The 17787-nt window shown below is 43.3% G+C and overlaps 1 protein-coding gene across 1 annotated transcript in view; it reads left to right on the top strand.

Moving 5' to 3' along the window:
* Positions 1 to 17787, top strand: part of FSTL4 (follistatin like 4) — a 326227-nt gene that overhangs the window by 277310 nt on the left and 31130 nt on the right. The window contains exon 6 of the mRNA XM_044454601.1: positions 8589 to 8709. Coding sequence (XP_044310536.1) covers positions 8589 to 8709 — 121 coding nt within the window. The remainder of the gene's footprint in view (positions 1 to 8588; positions 8710 to 17787) is intronic.

Here is a 17787-nt window from a genome sequence, read left to right as displayed (position 1 = left end):
TGCATAAGAACTATAATGGAAAATGTAACAGGGTGGATGGGACTTTCTGCCATATGTGGTGGACTTGTGGTTTCACAATTAAAAGTTTTTGGGAATGGATACATGTGGAAATACTCAAAACCTTTAAAACTAAGTTTACTATGAGTCTTAAAAATATGCTTTTGAATATAATGCCAGAGACTTTTCAAAGAATATGTCAGAGTTATTTAAATATATGACAACTGCAGCAAGAATTACAATTGCCTCTAAATGAAAAACACCGGAATCCCCAACAATTGAAGACTGAAAAAATTAGTTTGCAGAGTATGCAGTTAATTAATTATGTAAATAGAAGACCGATTGAAGAATTTAATGACAAATGGAAATTCTATTATAACCAGTACAATTAATAGGATGTAAAAGGAAGCTCTTTTAAAAGTAGTTAATGATTTATAATTGATTTGAAGTGATTGGAAAATTTGTCAGTTTTATTTTAGTTTATTTTACATATACACACACACACCTCTTTCTTTTTTCTGTATTCTATTTAAGAAAATAATAAAATAATATTTTTTAAAAAGACAGACACATGAACTTCACTAGATATATTAACATTCTAAATGCGCAGGAAACAAGAACTGGTAAATAAATATAAAATGCCTGTGTTGAGAGATAAACATTTGGGAGCAATCATGAAAGGAAACGTAATGCAGCAGAGGTGGCTGACAGCTGGCCAGACATGGTTTTGTTTATTAAATTGCCTGTGTATCATCGTGGCTTTTAAAGGATTACTGAGTACAAAAGCAAGCTGAGATCAATCTGGAATGCTGGTTTTTAAACTAACAAAGCTTGAAAGTGTACTGGGATCATTTAAGCAATATTATTTTCCAAGGGTATTTGTGAAATGTAAAAACGTCACTGGAGGATACCAACTTTTATTTCAGAGAGTAGAAGTGAGGCAGACCAAAGAATGAAGCAGTTTTCTATCTGACTTTGTCGCTAGAGAGACTATAGGAACATGATCTTAAGAAAAGTATGGATTCTATCAAAGACATTTCACAATGAGATAAACTTTATAGGAGCTAGATGAGGCAGTCTCTGTGCAATTTCATGAAAAGACAGAACTGGGGCATTAAAACTGCATGCATAAAGAAATCAGGGTAGATTTTTCACTTTCATTAGATTCCTCATCCATGACTTCAGTGTTGTAACATGGATCAGACATTTGAAAGACACTGAGGAGGGACAGTGCATGTAGTCTGTGTCAAGGCTAGAAGTCAAAGTCAGACCCCAGTTTGGGGGAGATGTAGAAAAAAGGGTCAGAGGGGGAAAGGTGCGACCCCCGTGCTTCATCGTCACGCCAGGTGAAGGCAGCACAAACCTTCCTGAAGATGGACCCAGCCCCTTTTAAAAGATAAGGGAGGAGGGGAGATCAGTTTCGAAGCAACGCCTGATGAGGGTGAGAGTTAACGCCACCAATCAGTGGGATCAATACTTTGACAGATGCCACCTGTTGACAACTTTATTATTACTTACTCTGTATTGCAAAGCCATCCTAGTTCAAGAACGGTCTGTATTTTAGAAGATGTTTGTCTTCATCTGCTGACAAGAGAAATACTCTTGAATTGTCTTTTCTGAGAAGGCTCAATGATGGTAGTGTGCTTAGACTATTTTGTACTCTGGACTTAATGAAAATTATGGGTAGGCCGTGAAAGGAAAGTTGGCACCTTCCCCTGCACTTTAAAAGGCTGATGCCTTCATACTACATTCCCTATTAGTCTGCTAATCTATTGAGCTGTAAGGTTTTAGTTACTACAGAGCTACTGTGTTTAAGTGGGGAAAGCAGGATTATGTTAACTTCATATTAATGACAATTGGAACAGCTTTAAAGATGGGGGGTGGGCATCCTTACTTGAGCTAATTGCTAACACCGCTATGGATGGCAGGGGAGGAAGGCAGATGGCCTCCAGGAGAGTCAAATGGATGGTTCAAAGTGGAACCCTGGATCACATAGGCCATCCCCCATTAACAAGTCCCCTTCTCAGTGCCCTGGTTTGAATGTTGAAGATTCCAGACCACTTTGAAAAGGAAACCCTGAACATAATGCATTACAGGAATCCAGACAAGAACATGGATAACTAGCTAGGCTAGCTCTGTCTAGGGAAGATGCATTCAATGTATCATCCCTAGCTCATAAAAGACTTTTCTAACCACTGGGACCACCTGTGTGTCTAGTGGCATTGCTGGATCCAAGCGCACACTCCAGGCTACACACCTGATCCTCCTTTGATGTTGTCCCTGTGTTGCTCAAGCCTGTTCAGAAGTTCTCCCCACGTATGACTAGCATCATGGGATGGGGAGAGAAGGGAATTGCCCATTGGTCCACTCCCACCATTGCCTTCCCCCTCTAGCTCTTCCGTGTTGGAGGAGTACCCTGGAGATCTAATCTGCTGCACTGAATCATGCAGGAAGCCTTCTCAAGTAAAGAAGGCATGGAGGGCAGTGAGTGGGTTTGGTGCTGAGGGGGCAGAACAATGAGCTCATTCCCCTTTCTATGCGCTTCTCACTGTGTCAGGTGCAGATAAAATGCCTTCTGGATAGGGCATAGGTAATACATGTCAGCCACGAGATATTTATACTGGAGGCATAATTTATTATTACCAGTGCAAATACATAGTCTACTATGTTAATTGCAAAGAATAAAGCATTGCATTTATTCATCATGCATTTTATGTGTTTAGGAAAAAGCTTCTCTTTAGTGTATGGGAAGAAAATAATAAAACAGAGCCTTACATCTTTCAAAAATGTCTCTGCATACTGTGCATCAGAGTAAAACAGATCATCCATAAAAAAGACAATTTTAGAGCACCAACCAAGTGTTCATAACATTAATCAGAGATGTCTATTAGGAAGGAACATGTGAATGACAAGACGATTTTTATTGCTTTGTTTTTCTTCATCTCTTTTATAAATCATCCCATAAAAGTAGCCATCTAGTTTTTATTGATCCAAATTTAATCTGGCCTATAGTACATCAAACATAACAAAGCCTGAGAGCACAAGTACTTTAGTTGAGCCCATCTACCTGACGTACTTTCCGGTGGGTGGGACAGCAATGGAGAGCTGTATGAGTGCAGTAGATCCATGCCTCTCCTTCTCCCTCTATCTCTGCCCACCCACTGCTCCCGCCCCTCTTTGGAGGGTGTTGCAGGTGGAGAGAGGGACTGCCCACCAAACATCTCCCCTTCTGAGCTGGGTACTGTCCTTATGGCCCCTGGGACACTATCCCAGGGAGCACAGGTACCCTGATTTTCATCCTAGTGGCTTGTTGGGTCTTCTGGATAGTTTCCACAGGGTGGCTTATTTTTCATGAACAAGCCATCCTGAAAACCCATGGCTTGTTGCTGGTGGGTTGTTTTCAAGGTGACCTACCATAATGCCTAAGGCTGGGAGAGTGAATTCTGCAGAGCTTGCTTGAAGGGCACTTAGCAGAAACAGTGAAAAACCAACCCTCCTTGGGCTGTCCTCTGCTTCTCCTCCTCCAGCCTGGGGCTTCATTTGGCAGCTTGATCCCCCTGTGAGCTGAGTTATTATGGCCAAACATGCATGCATGATTGGCTTGCTTCTGGGAAATGTGCCCGCCCCCGACTCATAACCATGGCAATGCAGAGGAGGGGAATTAACCTTTGTTTCCTGTTTTCATGCTACATCTGTGGGAAATGGTTTAATAAAGACAGAAGTCATTCACATGTACATGTGAAGCTGTACTAGGAAGAGAAACAGGCTGTGAGCAGTAGCCAAGGAGGCTTTTTTAAATGGTTAAAGAAAAAATAACTAAATAAATGTCTCAGTTCACTTCATCCTTGGCTATGCAGAGGGTAACAATTAGTGGGGAATCATCGGGATGGCGACCAGTGACAAGTGGGGTCCCCCAGGGCTCTGTTCTGGGGCCAATCCTGTTTAATCTTTTCATCAACGACATGGAAGAAGGGGTGAACAGTCTGCTGATCAAATTCACAGACAATACTAAAACTGGAGCAGTGGCCACAACTGAGGAGCAGGTACTCCAGATCCAAAAGGATCTGGACAGACTATGGAAGTGGGCAGGAGACAACAGGATGGCATCCAATGTGGATAATTGCAAGGTCTTGCACTTGGGGCATAGGAATAGCTGTCATAAGTACAGGTTAGGGGACAAGTGGCTGGAGAGCAGCATGAAAGGGAAAGGGACTTGTGAAAGGGACCTCGGGGTACTGGTTGACTGCAGTCTAAACATGAGTCAGCAGTGTGATGCGGTGGTCAAGAGGGCAAACGCCACCCTTGGTTGCATAGCCAGAAGTGAGGCTTCTAGATTGAGAGAGGTATTGCTGCCATTCTATACGATTCTGGTGCTCCTGCAACTGGAGTATTGTGCTCAGTCTTGGGCCCCTCATTACAGAAAGGATATAGCCAGGTTGGAGTCAGTGCAGCGCAGGGCCACAAGGTTGGTGGCCGGTTTTCAGGGGATGGGGCATGAGGCGAGACTGCGGGAACTGGGTCTCTTCAGCCTGGAGAAGAGGAGACTCAGAGGGGATATGTTGGTGACATACAGGTGTCACACCTGTTCTGCCCTGCAAGGAGCCAAGGTTCAATTTGGATGCCAGGAAGCACTTCTTGACAGTCAGGACCCCAAGGGTGTGGAATGGGCTTCCACGGGAGGTCGTTGAGGCCCCATCGGTGAGGGTGTTCAAAGATAGACTGGACATGCACATGGTAGGCAAGTCATGAGTGGAGCTGGCTGGAGCCGGGAGTCAGACTAGATGGCCCAGGAGGCCCCTTCTGACTCTCTCTGTTTCTATGTTTCCTAAAAGAAACATGAACCCCTCCTTCCACTGTGAAGACATGGTACATGAATAGACATGGTACATGATACAGGTGCTTTGCCAGACGAAAGGAAGGTAGAGGTAGTCTTATCACAGCAGAAATATAGAGGAGTTGTAGGCCCATGGGCAGCATGCAAGGAGCAGGCAGGAGGAGTGAGCTGGAAACAAGCCATGCCCAGCCATGCTGAGGCTTGATTGCCAATTGGTACCATCATGGGTTAGCAATCAATTAACCGACCCATGGTGGCTTGATCTCAGGGTGGTTTATTGAGACATACAAAGCAGCCTAATGAGAGCTGCAGAACTGTTCGTGGAAATGTAGACCATCCCAAATCTGTTACTCTTTGCACATTATAGGAATGTTTTTAGTGAAGTTCTGAGAATGTGTGGGAATTGTAGATGCCAATTTTCCTGCATCAGTGCATTAAGAGAGTTCAGGGAACTTGTCCATTACTAAATGCTTTGTGTGCTCTTGATAAAGCTTGTGCCATTTTAAAGAACTTATAAGCATGCTTCAGAATTGTATCCTGGGTCAATCTACCGATTTCTTTCAGACTTGGCATTTATAGAGTGTTCAAAGCCTTTCAATTATGTTATCTCCCTATGCTGTGCAACAATCCTAAGATGGTACCAAGTATTATCATCATGGTGCTGCAGATGAAGGGCTGAAAATGGGCAAACAACATCTTGAGGAAGGCCACTAAGTTCACAGCTGAGAGAAAATGTTGAACCAGGCACTTTAAGTGGCTCACACTTTTAGACACTGCAATACAGCGTTATAGTCGGCTATCTTTTTCCCCCAGCTAGGAACAGAAATACCTGAACTTGAAAATAGAACTTGGCATTTATCACTTTTAAAACTTATTTCTTGGTGTAAGCATGGATTTGTTTCAACAGGAATGAAAAATCAGAATAGGTTTCATTTGGTCAAAAATAAATATCACATGTACCGGGTATGAATGAAAACATATCCCATATCTCATTGGTGTCCATTCATTAGTCATTCCAAGATGGGGGCTTACACCTAACCTGGAGGCAGCAGCGCTGATTTGGATGACTGCTCCTAGTGACCCCTATTTTATTTGCCCAAAATAATCTCAATGTTGAATCATTCTAGAGCATTGCAGGGGAAACAGCAGCTGCCAATGGGACTGCAATCCCTTTTGTAGTGGTTCCCACTTGCTCCCGATATGTCCTGAAATGATGCGACATTTAGGGACGTTCTGGGAAGACAAAATCAGCTGTCGAAATCAGTTGTGCTGCTGCTGCTGCCCTAGAAGCAAATATAGACAGATGCACATATGGAAATAGATGTGAGCCCCTGTTCCTTGAACCAGCACAATGCTCTGCAGAGCACGTGATCCACCCGAGGGAGGCCCTGGGCAGCGATATGAGACTGAACCAGAGTCGAGCCCATCAATTCATTCCATGCCAAGGCTCATTCTGACTCATGTCTGAGTTGGTTTCTGAGCTTTAGGGGTGGGCAAGGTTGCACAGCAATGCATCAATGGGTATCTTTAAGGACATGTTCACATCAGTTGAGCGCACTTTTAGAATCTGTGCTTTTTTCTCCCTTCGACTAAAAACATGGTTTTCAAACATACAGATTTCTTTCATGCATATTTTTCAGGCACAAGTTTTTTCTTCTCTGAATATCATTGAATGCTTAGAAAGGCACTAAGTGCAGAACACAGATCTGCATTCAGTGCCAGGTGCTGAGAATTGGATAAGTTCTTGTCAAAACCAAGCTGAGATGAATTTCTCACCCATCCTCCCAACAGCACTGTTTGTAGTAGTAGCACTGGGAGTAGTAGTCCGAAAGCTGATTCTTCTGAGGAACCATTGAACAAGCTGTGAATGCATATCCTGGAGAAGACTCAGATGAGCTGGGATAGGTGTCTTCTAAGATTTGAAGGGTTGCCTCACTGAAATTGCAGCAGACTTATCCTCGCTTCCTCCCGAGCAGGGGTGGGGAATCTCTGGCCCGTCTGGCTCTTTTCAAACCCATCCCTTCTGATCTTCAGCCTGTCATTGTCTTTCTCCCTGATTTTCTCTTGTGCTTTCACTTGTTCTTGTTGTTGGGCTGGACCTTGGAAACAGGTCCCTTTCTCAGTGCTCTGTGAGGAGTTGCTTTTATTTCAGATCAGGTGACGATTTAAGAGCTTTTCCTGCAGGGGCCTGAGGTTGAAGCTACATATTCAGTGGTACTTGTGAGTAGGCATGAAGGGGACTGTCCTACTTACTTCAGAGTAGGCTAAAAATTGGCAGGACACATTCTGGCCTGCCCATTCTGCCACTGATCATTGGCACTTTGTTTGTCACCCCCCCCCACACACACACACACAGATGAAAGCATGCACACATGCTCTCCAAGACCTTCCCAAAACTGGAATGTGGCTTTTGGACTGAAAATTCTTTTCATGCCTGGTCAACAGGAAGATACTAGATCCAGTGGGTAGAAAGTGCGGTGAAGCAGCTGTCCAGCTAAATATTAGGTGAAGCATCTTCCAGGAAGAGATGCTTGACAGTAGAAGAGGATGTCTTTATTTTATATATTATATGAATCTGGAAATGATGGGCTATCCTTCACCACAGATAGTTAAATGAATGCTGTATAGCAACCTGTCAGAAATCCTAAAGTAACAAGATTCCAGCACTGTGCAAGGGGTTGGGCTCCAAGACCCTTTCCAATGCTAAATTCTACAATTTTGTCTCACAGTACTGGAATGGGGAAGCCAAGAACATTTGACCTTATATTTGTGATTATTTTCCATCTGATATTTTATTAATTGCTGCATATTTGTATAAATTTTCTGCTTAGGCACTGAAGTTCTGCATGTAAAGAATTTTATTTAGCATATGCCATACATTAAGTTAATTAAGAGAGGGAGCCCATTCTTTAAGCTAATTAAGTATGGGTTTTAAATGTGTCCTTTTGGATTTGGTATAAAAAGATCAACAATTCAGCCCTGCAGAAGCCTGCATACTAATGAACACAGACAAGAAACTGCTGCCAGTGTTTATTCATCAATATATAGTCTTGTATAGCATCATTTGGAATAACCTGATAAGCAAAGCACAAGGTCGACATATCTAAATTTTGAAGCCTAACAAATATTTCTTCTTCTGTACCATAATTATCATTCTAATTTGCACCACATGAAATATAACCAAGGAGAAAGGTTTTGTGTGTTCTCGCTGGGCTTTTTGTAAAGGAGATAAGGCTTACTCTAGCCGATTAAAAATCAAAGTGGGGGGTTATAAAAGGAAATACTCTCATCCTTAATTCATAACTAGGGTTTGTGGAACAACAAAATCATTTATATAGGTGTTTTTTCCAATATTTGAAAACCATTTTAGTTCTTCATTCAGTTGACAGGACATGGTGCTTTCATTAGCAGTCTCCATAGATTAAAACCACTCCCCAAAAGTAGTTTTCATTTTAATTAAGCTATCAAGTATTTAATCACAAACCCTGGTTATCATGATTTTACTAGAAATCAGAAAAAGTCCTGCTTTTCATTTGTCTTTTTTTTTATCATTTCTGCACTAGCAAGTGGGCCTCTATTCATGCTGTCCTATAAGTTTTCCTTTCTAAAATTGAAGTGCAGTATTCAAAATTCAGGCCCTGTGAAAAGCTGAGTAATTATCAAAATAGCTGAGTGTTACCTTAGCTTTTTCTGCATTTAAAGCAAGTTTGCTAAATGATAGGTCTTTCCCCACCCCCTTTTCTTTTGTCACTTACAGGATTTCGGAGATGATGATTCCCTCTACATCACCAAGGTAACAACTATTCACATGGGCAATTACACGTGTCATGCCTATGGCTATGAAGAACTGTATCAGACCCACATTCTTCAGGTGAATGGTTAGTAAATGGCACATGTGACAATTCGCTGTAATGTTCCTGTGAGCAATGCTGAATGTTAATATTTTTCCTAACAACCCACAAAACAAAACATACTGCATCTTTTCAGTGTTACTGGTGGAGTGGGGGTGTCTGTTTTTCTATTAATTTGCCCAATGTAGAAGTACACAGTGAGAAAGAAATTATGGATAGGGATCTAAACCACACAGATGTTTCAATAGATGCGTCCCTTCTTAGTTATGTTTGGAGCAGACCTATTGACAAAGCCAGCCCTCCTATGAGACCGAAGGATTCGCTAACTACCTCTTGCAGAGGATCCTAAGGGTTGGAAGTGGTAGGAATGTGTTGGAGGACAGAGCCAGGTGTGGCACATGGTTTGCCCTTTATTCCTCTGTTACCCTACTGCCCATGTGGAGAATACTGTCCTGTAGCCATTCAGCTGCCATTTTTATTTTTGATTTTTTGATACACTGTACAGAAAAAAAGAAAAGAACACCAAAAACATACAGTCACACAGCAATAGCCAGAGATGTATTAAACTGATCTTGAGACTATTACTAATAATATGTATACGGGTATGCACACTCATGCACATATATCTATCCGAAGTTCCTGTTCCACATCTCTAATACAGGTGGAGGTAGCTTGACCAAATGCCAGGATGCTGCGGAGAGGAAGGTGTCATTGGCAGTCTATTCTCTCACAGGGTGCCAGTGTAGTGATGTCTTCAGTCCACTGCATGGTGGAGGGAGATGGTTTGTCTTTCCAACCCTATAGTGGGCATCTTGCCCACTAGGAGGGCTCATATGATCCACTGGCAGAGGCAGAGGAAGGCTTCCAGGATGTGGGAATGTAATTCAGCAATACACTGGCTGCATTAAACAAGAAGGATAAATTCAGGTCAAAGTCAATATGTCAGAAAACTCCTATTCAGAAGGAGGCCACCTCTGGGCATTTCCATATCATGTGCACTAAGGCATCCCCAGAGTTTTGCCCACCAGGCAGTCAGTTTCCCTCTGCATCAGATTGTATGGCACACCCCTCACCTTGTTTACCTCAGCTGTTTCTCATCCCGCTTGCTGTCCCTTTGTGCATATGCCCTGATCTGCTCTAACCACTGGCCGTGGGCCTTTGGACTGGCAGGAGAGGACAGGAAGGACTCAGCTGGCAGGCAGGCAGGCAGACACACCCGGACACTGAGACACAAACACGCGCAGACACAAACACACACAGACACCCCCACACAGATGGGGGGGGGGAATTTTCCTTCTATGAAATGGAAATTCTGCTAAAGCAGACTTTTTGGTTTACATTCTTAATGCTCAGACACCAGCTCTGCCTTATACTCAGATACCTGGGCAAGCGACTTGTCTCTCAGCCCCATAGTGTGTCTGCTGTGAAACTGAGTATCCTCAGTCAAGCGACCATTTTGTGATTGGCATGCCTGCCATTTTTAATGCTCAAGGCACCCTCTCAGAGTTCCAGATGTGGCCACAGGCCCAGAAAAGCTGGGGAGCCATGCAGTGGGAAGTGCCCGGAGCTTCCTTTGACAGGTGCACTGAAAACAGAGAGTACTGGGGGGATTGTTGTTAGGTTGGTATTTCCTGTTTTGTTGCTTAACAAATTGACATTTTGTGGAACAAAAAAATTGTAAAGGACAAACTTTCTGGGAACAGGTTGTGTTGTCTGTTGAATCATGGCCACTCATTCAGGATTCACACTGCTGTGGATATCTTAATAGATTTATTAACAGGCAGGGCCCTAAACACAGGTCTGAAGCAAGTTTTTTTGTTTGTTTGTTTGTTTGTTTGCTTGTTTGGAAGCCAAGCAAAGAGAAGAAATAATCTGGAGGCAAGGCTGCACTAGAGAAAACAGTGCAATGCACTGGTTTGACTTAAGGCACTACGTACAGACTAGCCTTGTGTATGTGTTCATATCATGTATGAACTAGCTGTACACTTTTCCACAGAAAAAAAGCATGCCCTCCCACACATGCGTGCACACACACACACTGTTTTGTATGAGAACTGATGCTGAGGATGAGAGGAAGCATGACAACTTACTCTTCTGTATCTATTTTGACAGTGCCTTAGTGTACTTGGGTGTCAGTGTAGGTTGTTGTCATCCCTAAGAATTAGAGCCTGCAGGCTTTGAAACTACGAGCAAACTTCAAAGAAGATCATGTGGAGTGCAATACCGTAGACAGTAGATCAAACTCGGAGGTGTACTCCACCAGTCTTTTCAAATACAACAAGTTGGGAGGGAACGCACATTCTTTGCAGATGAAAGCACAGGCGAGTGCGGGAGATAGCAGGGCTGTGAGACTTCTTTTTATCAAAAGGAAACCTTCTCATTACAAATGTGCTTCCTTGTTTGCCTTGTAATATGCCTGAACAGCCACCAAATGCTAGCAAGCGCATGGACATGAATTTTGACAGCATGGCTCTGTAGTCTCTGGAACATCCTTGTCGCATACATTGGGGCGAATTCCCACGTTCCCTCTTGAGATTTTGCCCTAAAGTACCATGGTCACCACTAAACTTATCTTGGCATGTGATGCTGGGGTGGTGGATCAAAGGGTGATAGCCAAACAATCCACTGCGGTGTAGGAAAGCCAGGTCCTGTAGAACTGATCTGTGCATGGGACTCCTTCCCCTGCCAGCACTGCTCCTGCCAAGAAATCAAAACAAAGCTCAGCTGGAACTCCTCCAATGTCACCAGGTGTCCCCCCCCCCCGCTCCCCGGGAGGGCCCTAACATTGTCAGAATTGCATCAGAAAGACCCCCAAGCCATTGCTGAAAAGGATATTGAGATGTGTGGAAGAGGAACTAGAAGTGAAGTGCTGTAAATTTGGCATAGGATGCATTGAACCAGCACCGGTGGGGAAGAAGTAAAACCAGTGGCTTTTCAACGAACTGAGCTACCTTTGGTCTCATTTCTGTTAAGGAGAGGGAATGAACCCAGTGCAATGTATCCTCTGTGCATGAATATATATCGGGGCGATGAAGAATAGTGGGTGTGCTGGTAGCATGCTTCCCCCTCATATGTGCTCCTACCACATTGAGGTCTCTATTTTATGCATCAAGTTTTGTGCAAAAAGAGGCCATTTATCATTTCTAACAGAAAGCTCTTTCAGGGATAAAGAGTCTCATAAAACAGTAATCTGCTATGAAAATGGATAGTTTGCAAACTAAAGACCCTTTAGTGTAGGGAATCATTTTCCTTGGTTGCTGCACTGCAGAATAGGTTGGCATAAATCATCATAACGTCTTCCATGGAAATGGCTACCAAAGGCAGTTGGCTCCTCAGTCTAATTTCAGAGATCCTCCAGGAGAGTTTCCTAGTAAGAGACCCAATTTGAACATTGTAATATATGACTACCTGGTATTTAGAAGTAAGGCAGGAAGGCAGCAAACTCCTACAATTTTTATCACAAAAATTCACAATGTCACAAGCAAATCATCTGCCTATCAAGGTAAATAATTGAATGCTGTGGCTTAGGGCTTCACAGCTGAATATCTCATTTTTGTGTTATGGCTGTGCTGGAGAGCCACCGTTACAGGCCATGTCATCTGTTAGAGCTTGCTTTATTTTGCTCTTTCTTCTCCTGGCACGCTCAGTATATTAGCATACCAGGATCCCATGAGTATTCATGCTTGTGCAGCCACATGAACAGCACAGGAACCACTAGCTCTGTGGAAGTACAAAATAGGTTTATGGAGAAAAACCTCTGAGAAAGGGAAAGCTTCAAAAAGAGCCCAGGGAGAACTGAGCATGCCCAGTGCTCACAGAATGCTGACAGCTGAACTGGGAGCCCAGCAAAGCATGTGTGTGGGATGGGGGAGGCATTTTCATTCATTCATTCATTCATTCAAATTAGGGGACCTAATTCATTCATTCAACCACTCTCCTAACAGAGTGGTTGGAAACTTGAACAGGGAGCGCTCTGCACTGCAAACACGCACACCAGGGAAACACTACAACATGTTGCTGTTGAGCTCTACTTGTATTTATTTATTTAGGAGACTTCTATGCTGCCCCATTCGCAGAAGCTTCGGGGCGGCTCACATCTTACGTAATCCTTTCCCAGACAATAATTTACATATCTTGTGTATTGTGGGCTTTTGAACACAGCTCCACATGTGCTACCTTTAAAAATTGCCAGCTATCAGAAAAATGCAAGGCAGATGTGTGTCGCAAGGATGCTCTTCGTGCACAGTGAAGGCAGGCACAGCATTCCAGGAGCTGTAACTGGCTTTTTGTTCATGGAATGAGTATTCAGCTTTCAGTATTTCAACTCACATTACAGATATATATGCACACCTATGAACTGGCTGCTAGATTGAGAAGTCTGGCTTTCCATTCTTCTTTTCCATTATCGTTTTGTGGACTCGTTCTGCTCAGTGTGACACTTTTCCTTTCTGCATCTCTAAAACTGATATTCGAATTGGAGCAGGTGTTTTTTGTGGCGGTTTTCAGTTCTTCCATTTTGTAGGGATCTCTCTTCATTCAGCTTCTATGCTATTAATGCACATGAGCAGATTGATAAACTGTTTTGAAGAAGTGGTCTAATTATAACCGCATCACATTTCTCATTGGGTAGGTTCACACAACATGATAAGCCATGGTGGTTTCTTGGGCAGGATGGTCTGCCATGCTGTCCAAACCCTGCCATGGTATTTCAATGGTCTGTTCTATGGTTGTACACTTCAGCATAGTTTCTTTGGTCATCTGAACTCATGGCTTTCACCGTGGCACCACAGAGTCCTCTGGGAAGAGCAGTTCTTCCAGACATCCAGCATGGGATTAATTTCCAGTGTGATGGCTGATGGGATACATACCATCAACAGAGGGACTAAGAAAGGAGGGTAAAAACCATGTTAGTGCAGAAACCACTTAATTATATGCCAGGAACATCTAGGCCTGTTGTTGTTGTTGTTGATGATGATGATGATGATGATGATGCACCATGGAAACCATGCAGGGTTGTTTGTCATGAAGTGTGAACCCAGCCAGAGCATAGAGTATGATCCAGATGTGGTATGTGCAGTGTCCCACCCTGACAGAACACCATTCAGATTTAACAGCAAGTGCAGTGGCATCACAACTGGATGATTTTTGCAGTGTTTTTTCTATGCGCATGTATAAATCAGAAGGGACAAGAAGGGAATGAATGGAAGAAACTGGAAGTTGGCAAGCTGCACATGCCATTGCACTGTGCAGAATGGGGCCTCCTAATGCATCCTTTGGAACTCTTCCAATGTAAATAAAACTGGCAATTCAGCAGGACAATTTTGGAAGCATCTTTAATGCTGGATCAGGAAACTGCATCTTTAGAATGAGAGCATATTCCCATTGAACCCTGTGTGTCTGCGGCCTTCTTTTTATCCTTTTCTGTCAAATATAAATAAATATGTAAATGGTAGGAAAAGGTACATATGTATTCATTATATTTTTAAATTATGCAATAGCAAGTGTTCTCTAGTTAGATTACAAAATAGAACACAGATGTTTAAAATAATGCATGGGGAGTGTCTATGTGGTTGTTGGTGAGGTCATCTTGACTGCCGGCCAGTGAGCACCTGCCCCAGCCCCCCCCCCCTTGTTCTGCTCAGAGTGTGATGAGAACCCACTCACAGAATGGTGAGGTCGTTCCTTGGAGCTCACAGCACATCGGAAAAATCGGTGTGACTTTCGATACTGAGTTTGTACTTCCAGATTACTGCCCCTGCCCTGTTTTTTACCCAAAGGTCACTAAACATGCAGGCCTGAGCAAAGCCAAATAAATATTTATGTTCATTTTAAAACACAAGAAATGATGGCAAGATATTGGAATAATGCAAGGAAGGATTGAGTAGATTGTATGAAAGGCACGTAGAGGTTGGGCCTCTGCTTACCGAGGGTCTCAGCCAGGGAGAAAACAAGGAGCTCGTCTTCTTCATGCGACTGGCAGCATTTTCAGCTGCTTGATGTCTGGTTAGGCAGTGGGCAGGGGTGGATATTGGAGCAGACCAGAGAGGAAACAGAATTCCTCAGCTCCACTGCCAGCTTATGACCAGCAGGCCTAGCCCAGCATTCCAGCATTTGCACCTTCATTTCAGTGTTTCTGCAGTCCCTTGCTGTGGACAAGCACTAGCTGCCAGTTCATGGAGCTGGGAAGGAGCTTCCACAATTACTGTACATGCTCTGGATAATTTGCTTGGGTCAAAACCTTTATTTATTTATTTATTTATTTATTTATTTATTTATTTATTTATTTATTATGAGCTTTTCTAATCCTTCCACTACAAGCATCTCAGGATAGCTTACAGAAAATGAGTAGAATAAAACAAACACCACAATTATTTTGTTGCTTTATTAGTGCATATTCTTATCACAGCTTATTGCAGAGACTGGAAACATTGGATTGCATAAAAAGCAGCAGTAAACATTCCCGTGGGGGATTCTCTTAAAGGGTCTTGAGATGTTGCTTTCCTGCCACAGACCCAGGCTGTGGGAGTGGCCCTGTCACTGGTTCCCAGCTAACATGAGTCTCAGATGCCTGCCCAACATCTGGATCCGTGCCCCAATTCACACCAAACTCAGTGAAGTGTAACCGGTTGAAATTGGTTGCCATTTTGGCCCACTTCTGCCTGGGTGCAGTTGTTTCTCCTCTATCACTGCCCTCAGGACTGACCCTCCCATGAGACGAGGTGAAACCCCTGCCTTAGGCAGCAGGTTGCAAAGGGCAGTAAATCCCCCACATGCCCCAGAGGAAATCTCAGTGCTGCTACTGCCCTGTGTCTCTCAAACTGGGTTATAGGGCGGCCAGGTGCTCCAGCAGCTCTACAGAGCATCATGGGCACCCACTCTCTGGCTCACTCCGAGTAAGGCCCAGGCGTGCAGCTCCTCTGCAGAGCCATAGTGATTGCCCCCTGCTATGGCAAAGGGCACAGCAAGGCAGCTCCTGGGGCAGCTCTCACTGCGCATTGACAGGGGGATATCCTGGAGATCACCCACACTACTGCAGCTCAAAAAATTTCCTACCCACAATGCCTTGCTTGGAAAAAATGGGGTACTGAGGGAAGAGAGGAGTGGTGGCAACTCAGATGCTCCCATCCGCAGCAGCGCATGGCAGCTCACACTGCCCAGCCTCCCACCCAGTGGCGCATCACCGCTTGCACTCTCCCAGTTCTGGCAGCAGTGCACGACGGCTTGCACTTTCCTCTGCCCCTCATGGCGGCACGCGCTTTTGCTCCTGCCCTCCTCCATGCTCAGGCACTGCACTGTCATTCACCTCACATTACAGTCCTCCTTTGAGTTTTTCACTTAAATAAGTGGCTTCCCACAGACGGGCAAAATTAAATCTTTCATAAAAGGGGTTGCAACTGTTGCTTAAACTTTCATGTGTTTCTGCATGTCTCTTTATGGCTTTTGGGAAGAGATGAGCTTCAGTTACCAATTTTTTACATTCAGTATGAGAAAGGTATTCTATTTCTCCATAAATTCCAAAGTCTTCATCTAATGACCTTGCAAGTATAACACAAAAGGTGCTTGCCTGCAATTTATTTTACCAAGGACAATAAAAACTCATTCTATGCTTTCCAAGCCACTGCAAAGTCATTACAAGCAATAACTTATCTTTGCCATGAATTATCTAGACAAGGGAATAGAAATCAAATATTTAAAAGGGGTGGGTGAAAGTAGCACAGGAAAGGAGGTGCAAGGCTTCCTTGGGAGGTGAAAAAATAGTGTGTGATCCTCATTAATCATTCCGAATTAGTGACATGGCACAACATAATTTCACATTAAGACAATTTTAATAGAGAACTTTGATTCAGTGCCTTAGGTGGCTAGTGATAATGCTTTCATGGTGTAAATCTGGCCTTTTGGGATTGCTTCTAAAATATATGGGAAAACAATATTTCATTATCAAAGGAACAAGGAAACAGTACAATTCCACGTATCTCTACTCAGAAGAGAGTTCCATTGGGGCCAGTGAGATTTACTTACATGTAAGCATGCATAGAATTGGAGCTGGAAGCTAAAGCTCCGCTTTATTAATTCCAAGTGACATGGCTTGGTCTTGTGCCATGTAAGTCTTAGCTTTGCCACTGAATATCTAGGAAATGGAACAGCTATTAATAAGTGACTCAGGTTTTTGAAGGACAGGTCATGCCTTTAGGAACCTAATGAGTCTTAAAATGGGCTCCAGCATCCCTGCTCTATGGCTTACCATTAGCTAGAATTAGATAGATGGGTACCAAGGAGATGGCCTTTTCAGTGGTAGCCCCACATTGACAGAATTTCTTCCTGAGCCACTACATCAGACCTCCTTTATTCACGCCTTTAGGAAACCACTGGAAATGTTATTCTGCAAGGTTTTTTATGAGCATTTGTATGACGAATTGCATATTTTAAATAAATAAATACTTTTGCTGCTTGCCAAATATTATGATTTGTTTTATATTATCTGGTTGAGTTACTGATATACTATTTTATTTTCCTGCACCATCTTGGATTTCTTTGTCAATGAAGATGGGCTAAAAACAGCTTGAACTGAATTATGTGGAGCTGAAACTAGAGCTATGTGCAAATAGCCCGCACCCAAATGTGGGCAGAGAACATGGGGCGACAATTTCACTGAATTCCCCCGGAGGAGCAGAAATTTTCTTACACATACAGTTCACCATTGATGGGACAAATTCTTTTTTCCTACAGTTGTTTGCAGAACTTACTTGCAAGTGGCAAAAGTACCTGCTCTGATTTTGCGTGCAGCACAGTGACCCCTATCTAGCATCATCTGCATGTATTTTGAGGAGGGTGAGAGATAGGAAAGGCAGTACTACAGAAGCAAATCACTGCTGGCAAGGAATGAGGTGCACCTTACAAGGACTGGAAAGAATGTATTTCGCCACAGCATGAAGAAGTTTATCAGGAGGCTTTAAACTGAATCTTGCAGGAGATGGAGAAGTACACCTGAGTGTAGCAACTAATAAAGGCTTATACATCAATACTGAGATTCTGGTTATCTTTTGGCTTCCTACTTTCACATTCCAATCCCCCATGATGATAAGGACATCATTTTTTGGTGTTATT

This window comes from Varanus komodoensis, unplaced genomic scaffold, assembly GCF_004798865.1.
Source record: "Varanus komodoensis strain SLA01 unplaced genomic scaffold, ASM479886v1 scaffold7_3, whole genome shotgun sequence".
Taxonomy (NCBI): domain Eukaryota; kingdom Metazoa; phylum Chordata; class Lepidosauria; order Squamata; family Varanidae; genus Varanus; species Varanus komodoensis.
This window is presented reverse-complemented; position numbering and strand designations above follow the sequence as displayed.